The sequence below is a fragment of the Phasianus colchicus genome, chromosome 4 (assembly GCF_987193195.1).
Source record: "Phasianus colchicus chromosome 4, bPhaCol1.hap1.1, whole genome shotgun sequence".
NCBI classification, from domain to species: Eukaryota; Metazoa; Chordata; class Aves; order Galliformes; family Phasianidae; genus Phasianus; species Phasianus colchicus.
The window spans coordinates 60,422,071-60,434,238 of record NC_143439.1 but is presented as its reverse complement, the minus strand read 5'-3'; the positions used below and the strand labels follow the sequence as shown (position 1 = coordinate 60,434,238).

The 12,168-nt window shown below is 36.1% G+C and overlaps 1 protein-coding gene across 1 annotated transcript in view; it reads right to left on the bottom strand.

Annotated features, from left to right (window-relative positions):
* The window catches only part of STK32B (serine/threonine kinase 32B), a 146,401-nt gene that overhangs the window by 12,172 nt on the left and 122,061 nt on the right, over window positions 1–12,168 (bottom strand). The window contains exons 8-12 of the mRNA XM_031588368.2: window positions 10,691–10,794; window positions 8,251–8,367; window positions 7,096–7,221; window positions 4,890–5,021; window positions 4,047–4,111 (exon numbers count right to left, since the gene is read on the bottom strand). Coding sequence (XP_031444228.2) covers window positions 4,047–4,111; window positions 4,890–5,021; window positions 7,096–7,221; window positions 8,251–8,367; window positions 10,691–10,794 — 544 coding nt within the window. The remainder of the gene's footprint in view (window positions 1–4,046; window positions 4,112–4,889; window positions 5,022–7,095; window positions 7,222–8,250; window positions 8,368–10,690; window positions 10,795–12,168) is intronic.

Genomic DNA, 12,168 nt, shown 5'->3' with positions numbered 1-12,168 from the left:
ATGTGTCTGCTTGCTTGGGAAAACTTCAGCCATTTTTTTTTTTTTTCTAGAAGGCTTTGAAAATGAGATTTCAAATATTCATTAATCTTTTTTTTCCTTTCCTTCCATGAAACTGTGAAGGGAACACATTATTGAAAGTTTCTGTATGACCTCTTTTTCCTCAAAACTGAATTTGAAGGTATGCCTGTAGAAAGATGACCAGCTTAGGCTTGCTAGTGCTTAAATCTTTATGCAGATTGGTTTCCCAAGAAAGTAGGAACACTTGGACAGGTAATACTAAACCAGTAATAATGAATGGTAAACAAAGAAAGAAGTAAAAGAGTCTGTGTGACCTCACAGTGGATTAGCAACAAAAAAACAGAACAAAACAAAACAAAACAAAAAAACAATCTAGGTTCAATCATGCTGAGAAAGGTATGTTTTCAATTGTGTGAGATTCCAAGAGAAATCTTCAAAAGCAGACATATGCTTTAAAAAAGGGATATGAGATCAGTGAAGAGCAGCACAAACACTTGAAATGCTCATATAGAGATTGACTTAAGATGAATCAAGATTAGAAGTGGGAAAAGAAAAAAAGTTGCTCCATAGTCTCAGCCAAAAAATTTTCCGATATTATGGGGATTGTAAAACTATAAATATCTCCAAATGACAGAATACCTGTTAAGAAAAGTACATTCAATGAGATATATTGCAAATCATTATGAGTATTCAATTGCAATCAAACTGCAATGAAAGGGAATGGGAGCATTTGGGGATCCCGAATTTGAATCTGAAAGAAAAGAAAAGGAACTACAAAAGAAGTGAACATTAATTTGATACAGAGTATATTACATTTTTTGCATATGACATGGACAAAATCAGGAAATAAGATTTTAAGCATCTTCATATATCTAAAGTATGGTCACTCAGCTTTTCCTCTTTATTCTGGAAGTGAACTGCCCTCTGTACAGCTGCAGCTGCTCAGTGTCAGGAAAGCACTAGGTATGGCTGAACATTAAGTAGTATAGCAAGAAAAGAGAGGGGTTGTGCAAGCAGACATCCAACTGCTTCAAATTGTGGCATAATTTTTTTGTGTAGTTGTTTTTAATGACTACTAAAACAAATAGGGCCCTAGTGGCTTAGGAAAGAGTCAAAACTGTTCAATCAATGGAGGCTAGACATCTGAAAATCACAGCAATGCTACTCCAGGATGTTACCATTAAAGTGAAAAAACTTCGATTTTAAAATCATTAGTAAGTCCATTTGGATTGTTTAAAATATGGAAATTTTCCTCATTGCTCCATCCCTTTAATTAAAGTAAGTATTCAGAATTTGAATCCATATGCATTGTATCTATTTAATGCATGTTCTATTTAGTAATATGTGGCTATATGATTTTAATTTCATTAGTAGTATGATAATTTTGATGACAAGTTTGTGAAGCATTCAGCTGAAGGATTATTCTGCCTGAGGTGCAGATATTTCCTGTGTTTCCTCTGTTGTTCTTTATTTGCTCACCTCTTTAATCTTTAAGACATCTTTCAGGGAGAGGAAGAGGCTCAGGAACCATAAAGGATATGAAATAAGATTCTTCTACAAGAAAATATTGCTTCTGCTTCTTCATTTTGTGCTGTTTCAGGTTTTGAACATTCATAAGCAAATGTAGATGTACATGAAGATTTCTTTAGTGATTACAGCGCTAAAATAGCAAGATAATCCATGCTCAGCTTTTTAATGAAGCTAGAAAGTAACGTCATGGCTTTATCTGTACAATATTTTATTTATTGCCTGAAGAAAATATAGCCTACAGCTTCTAAATAAGATCAGCTTCTTGAAAAATTGCTAGTAAGATGCCTTCAGATTCTGCATAATATTTGGTGCTGCATTTCTAGACATAATAAAGCATCTATCTGTAGAAATAAATTTTAAAATAGAAAAATTCAATTTGTCAGCAGAAAGAGCTAAACAAGTCCCTGAAATCAACATAAGATCATAATCTCCAACCAAGATCCAGGACATTCAAGACCACAGTCCATTTAGTTTATATTTGAAGCTAAGAAAGAGACTTTGCTGCTACTCTTACAGAAGAATACAAAAAATTTGCTCCACCACTTTCAAAATTAGCTTGCAAAAGGCTGTTTTTCTTATGTTATTTTATGTAGTACTGGGACAGTGTGTAATCATGTCTTAAAGGTATGTACTGATACTTCCTCATGCTCATCTTCCTTAAATCATTCCTGTGAATACCCATGACTATATACTGAACTTTAGAATGCAACAGGAAAATAAAAATTTGTACACTCTGTATTTGCTAACATTGATTTTCACTTTCTATATTTGCCAGCATTAACTCAGAACCGTAGAATCATAGAATCATTAATATTGGAAAAGACCTCTAAGATCATCTAATCCAATCATCAATCCATCACCAACATGCCCACTTGCACTGCTTAGTAACACTTCAATCAATCTCTTGATTTTTTTCTGCATTTTTTTAGCATAGTGATCTTTAAACCTAATGCTCCATTTGTCCCCCCTTAATTACACCCTTTTATTTCCTGCTTGTCTTCTGAGTTTCTCCAAATGAAAATGAATACAATCTATTTCAAGATTTGCAACATCTGTTGTAAGATTAAAGGTACATATTGAAAAAGAGACACAACCTTAGAATATCAGTGAGATATTCTCTAAAAACAGTCTGCTTCTTCTGCAAATATTTTACAAGTAATGAGTTGCAAGATATAGAACTGGGATGGTTAATTCTACACTCTATCAGGACATTACTATGTGACTCTACATTGCTCAACCTGTAATTTTTCCTAGAATACTTCTAGTTTGGGGATTTTCATTTTTTTCCCTTGAAAGAGAGGCTACATTTTAAAAATTGTGATTACTTAGCATATTTTCAAACAGCTAGACTGTATAATCAATTCTGCTTAATGCAGAGGACTACGGAGGAATATCAAAGCATCTGACTGTGTTAATTGAAACTAATTTAAAGCTGTGCTTGGGATTAACACCTGTAAGACTGATATAATCATTTATTGGATATTGTCTTTGTAGAAACAACTAACGTCTTTCAACGTCTGCAGTTGTTCCTAAGAATTCTATTGATCATATGACTTTGGAAATCTAGGTAAATACCTGGTCAGGTCAAATAAAACCACTGAACATACTTGAATGAAATTGAAAAATGGACCAAAACCACAAACAATTCTCCTGTTATGAGTTATATCCATGTATGGTAACTGTTGAGTCGTGGTCTGAACCACTGACTGAGCAGCTGGGAAAAGGACCGGGTCAGCACTGGGAGCACAGGTGAAGGCAATTCAGCTGTGTGACCAAAAGGGGTGGAGCCTGGCTGCACCTCTCTTAGACCTCATTTAAGGGCTGACTGCTGCTTTCAAAGGATCTCTGGTTGGAGATCCTTCCCTTGTGAGATTTCCATTGTAAGCCTGGAGCTTCGGAGATGGGTAAGTATTTTTTCTTTGTAACACCTTTCTATCGCACTAGTCCATGTCTCTAGTATTGATATCTTGATCTTCAGACTTGCATTTCTACTGATTCTCCCTGTCAAGTAAATGTGAAGCACTCTCTATTTATGATATACCTTAAATATCTTGCTTTACTGAAAAAGCCTCTGATTAAACAATCTATCTGATGGTGGAGTGTGAATAGGGTTTTCAAGTCAGAACCCTGTCATTCATATTGTTAAAACTTCATGGGGTTTCTCTTTTTTTTTTTTTTTTTTCCCTCCTCTGAGTTCTGAAAAAAAAAACAGTCCTTTGCATTGTATTCCCTTTCCTTAATTGTTAATGGCTTCTCTGGAGCAGTGTTAGGGACACTGATATTATGTTTCTAACCTACTTTCACCATAGGCACTTCTGCTTCCTTTCAGAGACAAAATTATTGCACTGGAAACTAAGAGGATGAGATGAGTAGAAAGCCAGGTTTTTAGCTCTACTGATGTGATCATTAACCACTTTTCTTTAGAGTAGGAGAAAAAAAATCATTCTCAAATTAATTTCAGTAGTGAATGCTAAAGAGGCATTAAGAAATGCACTTACTTTTCTCTGTTGAATATGATGAATTCTTTCCTAACGGTTTCCAAGCACTGCTGCAGGTGTACGTTCTTTAAAAAACAGCACAAAGGTTGATTAGAAATGACAGAAAATCATAGACAAAATCACACCAACAGAAGCAGTATCAAACAAAACAGCTTATGAATGGATACTACCAAAAGGTATTTTGAAGATTCTTCATAAGCGAGCCTTAAAAGTGCAATCATTCTTTCTCTGCTTTGGGAGGTGTTCCCCACAAAAAATTCCTGGGGATTTTTAAGTCTGACTGTAAGAAAAATAGATTTTGTAAGCATCTAAAATTACCAGGAGCAGCAACAGAACTCATTAGAAAGACCCCAATAAAATGAAAATTCGTATCAGGAAAATGGTTATTTCTTTGTCTCCTCAAATTTTTAGACTGTTTATTCAGTATGTCTTTCCATGTGGAACACATTAGTTAAGGCCATGAGAGACAGCTTTTAAATGTTTATAAATAAGAAATACTTAACTGCATATTTCTCATTTTTGGTACTAGCAGTGAATAAATACTCCTAAATGTCTGGCCATGTGTGGGAAGTATATTTGCAACTGGCAACGCTTCTTCTTATGCTTTAAATTGGCATCAGTTATAATCTTAAAAATGATTATAGCTGCAACATACTGTTACTATTTCACTGAGATAAATGGTTGCTTTAGTCTTTGGAGAAGGATTTTGCAGTTGTATGTAAACACAGAGGAACATAGAGACCAACTGTATTTTCACAGATGGTAAAATAGAACTTCAGTTACTTTGCTCATTACAGACTATATGTTACAAGCCAGTGGTTGAAACTATGGACTCCAACTTACCAGGGGGCAGCTTTCCTTAGTTCCATCCTTGGATTTGTTTTTGGCGAGTCGCTTTTTCTTTTTGTGGAGGGGCTTGGACTCCAAGATCATTTCTTCAAGTTCAAATGTTGGATCACAGTTCAATCTTCCTTTCTGATACGAAAGGATTCAAAGTTACTCTTTGAAGCATCATTGCATGTTTTTCAGTTTATCTGGTCAGTGGTAATAGCATTAAGTTTAATAAATGGAAGTGAATTAATTTAAATTCTTGCTTCCTTTGTTAAATATTTAACAGTACAAAAAACTACGCATTGTTTATGGCTAAGCTGAATAAAAGAAATAAGTAAATCGTACAGAAACGCTAGTAGTAATCCAATCAAAAATGTTTCTGTGGGTCAGACTCCAGAGGGAGGGAAGGCAAGACAAGCTTTTGAATGAAACACCAAGCTGTTAAAGTAAGACTCTACCCAGATGATGGCATACACTGATTTCAACTCAGCCTCTCTCCTAAAACCTGAAAACCAAGAAGTATTTTGTTCTCTGGTCTCAGTTAATCAGTGAAGGCTTTCCTTGGTCAACAGAGAGTAAGGCTCTTGGGAAATGCCTCACCAAACCTGGTCTCGTGAAATAGCAAAGCATACTGTGTAAAGATGTGTCAGCCTGGAAAATACACTTTGACTCACATTTTCATTGTTTTTTCCTAGTACATCTGATTGACCAGGTGGAACAACTTCTGCAATATCAGTCTCTATCCTGAAGTGCAGAGCTTTTAATAGGAATTTCAGATTGATTTCTTTAGGTAAAAACCACTGTTTTTCTACTTTTAAAGATAGGATATTATTTTCCCAGCATTAAGCAAGGACCAGTCTTGCAACTCAAATGTAATTTCACATTTCTGAACTGTTCTGGCTATTCATTTTTACTGGTATTATGGTTTCCCTCTTGCAGTTCTTCAGGTTTTGAAATCGGGGAAACAAAAGTGATAAACTAAAGAAATCTTGGGATTTGAATCCTTTTCCATCTGTCTTTCACACCATAATATTTTTTGAGCAAAATAACTGTCTCAACTCTTATTTCTTTAATGTCTCCTAAACTTAGACTCCTTCCGAAATTCAACAATGGTGACTTCCAAAGTGACAAGAACGTATGTCTTTGGACATATTTTTTAAAAGTAGCAGTTAAAATTAATGGAAACTGTGCAACAATGCAATATGTTTACCATTGTCAACATCAGTCACAGAGGAAAAAACACTTGGCTAAAAAAGTAGTTCCCAACACACAGGTTTCATGGTTCCTTTTGAAATTGTCAGTTGGAGACCATACCATTTTTGTTATGCCCAGCCTCTGGGATGGCTGTACGTAAGCCAGCTGGATGTGGAATAGTTGTAGTCCTGTTATTAGTTCCTATTAGTACAGCCAAGCTACCGTACCTCCCTGCTAAGCAGTTAGGGCTAGTAGAGTGACACATGTTGCTTGGCTGTACACTTCCAAACCAAAACTGATTTGTATCCAGTTCTTAGCAGCAGAGTTTAATTTTTTTTTTTTTAAATCATCCTTAGTATGCTACATATACTACATATATATTGTTTGGAGAAGAATTATGGTGCAATATAGCTTCAATGACTGAACCAAGTCAAGAAGTGTGTTAACGCTACTGCTGCTTATTCATGACATTCAAGTCCATTCAACTTACGAATAACAATCAAAATAAGAACAAAATAGTATCACAGAAAAAGAATTGCCACCAAATTCCCTCGCAAATTCTGAATGCTTTAGTAACGGAAACTGTCTAAAAGGAAATAGGTCATCCATTCTGCAACTGTTTTGAAGGAAAAAGGTTTTGCATACTGAGATAATAAAAGCTTTGTAAATGCTATGCCAAATGCCTAAATATAAGAACAGCAACAACATTCTTGGTGTTCTTTGGCTCACAGTTGGCACTGATACAGTGTCAGCTGACAGTTGACACTAACAGCTGAAAAGCAGTCAGAAAACATTTTTTTTTATTTAAAAGAGGACTGAAAGTGAACAAAGGTTAATTAGTTTTTTTTTTTTGTCATGGTCTAATGAAGTGGGCTGAGTTTTCTTAGCTGTAACTGAGTAAATTAAAGCAAAATCCAAAATAAAGCTTCTGTGAGAGGTAAATCACCGAAAAGCAGTAAATGCAAGTGTAAACAAGCTAAAAGTTGGAATTAGCAAATGCTGTTTATCTGGCATGTCAACTTACATTAGGAACAAAGCCTGGAGTCACAGCTTTCTCCAGAACAGCATCCCAATTGACATCAACTAAGTATGGAGAGCTTTGGATATCTGCAAGACTTGAAAGACGGCACTCTGGGTCCTTGGTGAGGAGCTGTGATCAAGCACAAGAAATTTGCTAAGGGACTGGGTGCCATATAAAACAGGAAATGTATCAGACATTACTTGTAATGGTACAATATAGAGTGTGAGCATGGCTAGGGAATTCTCTAACAAGTTCTAGAAGGTATGATCCAAAAAGATGGAAGTAATAACTCATAGGGTATATATATAATTTGACTGTTACCAGATGGCTGCTGCAAACATGAGCTGTATAAACGAATTAGTAACAGAAGCCTATTTACAAATAGATAAGAGTCTAAGTGACATGAAACATCACAGTTCAGTGTCACCCAACAGTTTGTATTTCATCTTTAATTTATTGGAAGATATAGTTACATTGAGCATGCTGGCAGCAATTAAAATTGGCCACCTTGTTGCTCCATTTATTAAAAATAGATTGCTCATTGCTGCAAAAGGAAAAGTTCTTCTGTTTCTCTATTCACACATTCATAACATCTTCAGTACTGATAATTGGAAATGCCTAGAAGAGCTAGATGAACCTTATAGTGCAGGCAAAAAATAAAACAGACTGGGGTTTTAAGAAGAACACACCTTGCAGGGTCATGACACATTGAAAAAGAACCCCATCTTGTAGCTTAGCAACATTGCCAGTGAAGTGGCTTGACTTCTGTCGCATCTGTAGCAACATGGGATAGCAAGAAATGCAGCCTTTTTTTATTTCTAAGGTCCCTGGCTGGAAACAGCAGCAGATAGTCAGGGAGCATATTGGGAATTACATGTTCCTAAAGCTTTGTTGTCATTAGTGAATTGGTTTTAAAATAAAAAATATTAGGTTTCTGCTTCTTTCTGGCTATTTAAAGTGTCAGTTTAGGAATAAGAATAATACAATTTCTTAAGAAAAAATACAACATCAATAACATTTGGAAAACCTTAGGAAAAAGCACTACTTCCTTATCTTTGAAATTTTGGCTATCTAATGTGCGTCCTGATGTTCTGCGTTGCTGGAGGAGATTCTGTGCAAGGAGAAAAGAGAGGATGGAAGGTGTTGGAGCTTTCTTACCTTTTTTAGTAATGCTATCATGCCCTTGCACCATGTAGATGAGTAGTGGACTCTTTCTATCTTGAACATGTTGAGTATCTCATCAATGGGTGTGGCTGAATGAATTTCATATGGCCTCTGGAATTAAGTTAAATCAATATCAATTCAGCAAGAGTGGATAACAAATGTACACAATTCATGTTTCCCTGAGCTCAGTAGTGTTTGTACTGGAGATATTGAAATGTCAAAATATCTTGTAACAATTTTAAACTAATCATTCATTGCATGTGTTCTTTTCTTTGATTATAATGAATATAATTACTCATAGATGCATTTCTTCTGTAATTTTTCTCTCATGCTAAGTATCCATTCAAATTAGTTAGTGAATAATTTTGTTCCTGTGGCATTTCATATGAAAATAGAACTTACTAATTTACTGGTTTGTTTTTTTTAGCTTGTAGTACTAGAAAAACTTGTGATTTAAAGCAACCAAACACAATATTGCTAGCTAAAGGAAGCTTTGTAACCCTGACTTTACTGAGCAGCAAAAGAGACATTGAGCATACAAAAATCTGCATGAGAGTCACAGTAAGAATTCAGACTTTCCACAACTCAATCTTTTAGATTTCAAAAAGAGGTATGAAAAAATTAACTCATTGCATGGATGTAGGTGTTCTATGGACCTGCAGTGCCTGGGCTTCACAGTGCTTTGATCTTGAAGATTGCTATGATTTATCTTTTATTAAATGTAGCCTTTGGAAATAAAAGTACTACCCATAAATTTACTTCTTAGTTATTAAAAAAGCATTTTTAAAGGTTTGTATTTTTGATGAAAATTGTTAGAATATTGCTCTATGTTGAGGTATATTTTAAAGCTGGGATAGAGTGTGGGTTGCTTGTGAATTAGGCTTTACATAGTAGCTATAGAATGTATGATATGTGATATGAGATCTGGAGCCAAATGCTATTAGAACAGCAATGTGCAAATGTGTTACTCCTGTAGATGGAAAATCCAGGGCTACTTCAAGCAATGTGCTGTCCTGGGTGCGTGGTGGTAGAACACAAGGCATAAGAACTGTTGCAGTTTATCGTCCTCCTCTGAGGCTGGGTGGGATGCATGGTAGTGAAGGGGACTGCTTACTATGCAGCCCCATATGAGTGTGCTACCCCTTTACAGCCATCTGCACAGAGCTGCTGCAGCAGATGGAGCTTTGGAGCTTGAGGTTGTTGCAGACATGCCTCAGATGAAGCACCATGCCTCAGACTACCTATACTTCCCTTGTCTCTATTCCTGTTGGTTTAGGCCTTAACAAGACTGAAAACACAAAGAAATACAATTTGGGGAAAAAACACACCTTTTCCAGTTATATGCGAAGGTGTGGGCTCCACCCTCTGCTTTGCTTCAAAGGAAAGGGCTGCTCTTTGGGAGAAAACAAGCAGCTGGCTTGGTTGACTGGAGCATGGACAGATGGCAGTGTTTGCATTCAGAAAAAAAACATTTTGATTCAGTCTCAGCTTTGCCTTGTTTCTGGCCAGACAGGCTTATTCAGAGACAACTGTACTGATCTTGGCAAATAGATACCCATCTATATCATTTTTTCATTTACAAAAGTGATTGGGTAACTTTTGTGATTAGTCATGGGAGTTTCAGCCATCCTTACATTATCACTGATTGTGCTCCTTTCTTGGAGACGCTCTGTGGTGAAAGGATTGATATAAAAGCAGATGGACATTTTTTTCATTTTATTTTATGTCCTATCTAGCACTTCCCTCTGTAGCTGGGATTCAGAATGTACTTTTCTTATCACCGCCAGAACTTCACTGTTCAGATAAAAATTGAGAATCATGACAGAGAAAAATTGCTAAGTATTTTTTTATTTTTTTAAATAATATTGGGTTTTTTTTGAGAGCACGTACTGACATGTGGCATGGGAGAAAGAGATCTTTGTATCGGAACTGTGACTTTTGCCATTCCATGTGAAATATTTTGGCAAAGATTTTTCATTATGCTTATTCACAGAATTGATTAGATAACTAATGAGTGAACTGGCAGATAAACATTTTTCTGTAATTGAGTCAGTGATGTAGGGATATTATCTTCTTTAAGACATTATATAAGAGAATCAATGATATAATGAAGCCAGAGATAATTGAACTTCACTCTGTAAAAGATTCCATTGTTTCTAGTTCAGCATTTTGATTAGCCATTGAAATATTGTGCTTTAACCTTAGCACACACTAAAAGCCTATGTCTATTTTACACAAACTTCATAACATGAGTGCGAGGTGAAACCTTCCCAAGAATGTTGTCAGCTGGGAAGGGCCCAGAACTGCATCCCCGACCACAGCCTCAGCCTTGGTCACTCCAGTGTTATCATTAAGGGCATGTTCAGGGAAACTGCAAACATTTGGACTTCTTTCAGGCAACAGATTAAACAACAACTAACTGTATTATTCTTACCCAACCCCTCAGCAATTCATATGCTGTAATTCCTAGAGACCACCAGTCAACAGGGTATGAGTATCCTGGGCCTCCGTCCATAAAGGCCTGGAACACTTCTGGAGCTAAAATTGTAAAGAAAATCAAACAAAAAGCATTATATTAGGGTTATACTATGTATAATTCATGCATGTATTTTAAAAATCAATAAGGATGCAATAAACTGGAATTAAATATGTTTGCAAACACAGCATTTTCAGGATGCAGATTCAGTGCCTTGGTTTGCTGGCAGTGAGTGTTGTGTATAACCAGCAGTGTGCTGCGTTCCATGTCTTTGTTTGCTTTGCTGAGAGTAGAGGGCAGTGATGGTGTATCTCTGGCTGATTTCCTCTCCAATGCAATATTATCATATGCCACTCTAGCAAATTAAGATCTCTCTTAGAACCAACCAGGCAGAAAATGCTGAGCTGTGGGCTATGCCATTATTCTTGCCATGTTCCAACTAGTACTGAGCAGTGCTGGGGGCAGGAGAGTATTTGAGATTACTCAGAGCTCAATCCCAAATAACCTTTATGCCCAGCTCTCAGATTAAATCCCATATACTTTATCATTTGCATTATATACTTCTGGGGGATCCTCCCCCAGCCAGGATTTTTCAGTTTCATATGTTGATTTCTACTTAGTCCATTTTTATGAACAAAAAAAGTCATGGTAGGGGAAATTTAAGTGTAACTTGGAATATTTAGGATAATGCATACATTTTCTGGGACGAATATTTGTAAGTGAGGTCATTCTTTGTGATTATCTGAAGAGTTGAAGAAGGTAGATCTCAACCCCAGACTCAGTTCTACATTTGAACAGAATTAATCAGAAGAGTTTAAAAGGTATTTAACATTGGAAAATGATAATTAAACACAAATCCTGACACTGATATTGTGCTGTGACTAATTCTGTCAGGATTGGAAATACATGCTGTGTCAGTAAATTAAATTTTATAAAGCTAACTTTCAAAGAGAAGGAGTTGGGTAGAACCCTGCTCTTTTCAAAACAAAGGCCAGTTAGCTAATTTCAGCAAGACATAATGTTGCTCTAGTTATTCTCAGACTGTTATATCTAAAGAAGAGAGGATATGAAATGAAATAAAAATCAGTCATGCTTTTCTAATTACCTCACAGCAGAATCTCAGTACGCTTTGTGAAAACCACACTTTCCCTGGAGATTCTCTGAACAACACCATCACCAACCATAACATCATGCTTCATTGCAATTACCATGTGAGCTTCCTCTGGCCATGATACTGACTCTAATGCACCACATTACCACCCGATTACTATCTCATCGCTTTCAAATGCACATACTGCAAGGAACAATTTAGTCTGGTCACACTTAGTTCTAAATGGCACTTAGGGATTTAGCACCTAGAGAAGTACCGTTAATTAAAGGACATTCTTTCCAGAGGAGCTTTTGAAGTTCTTGCACCATTACACATTGCATCCTAA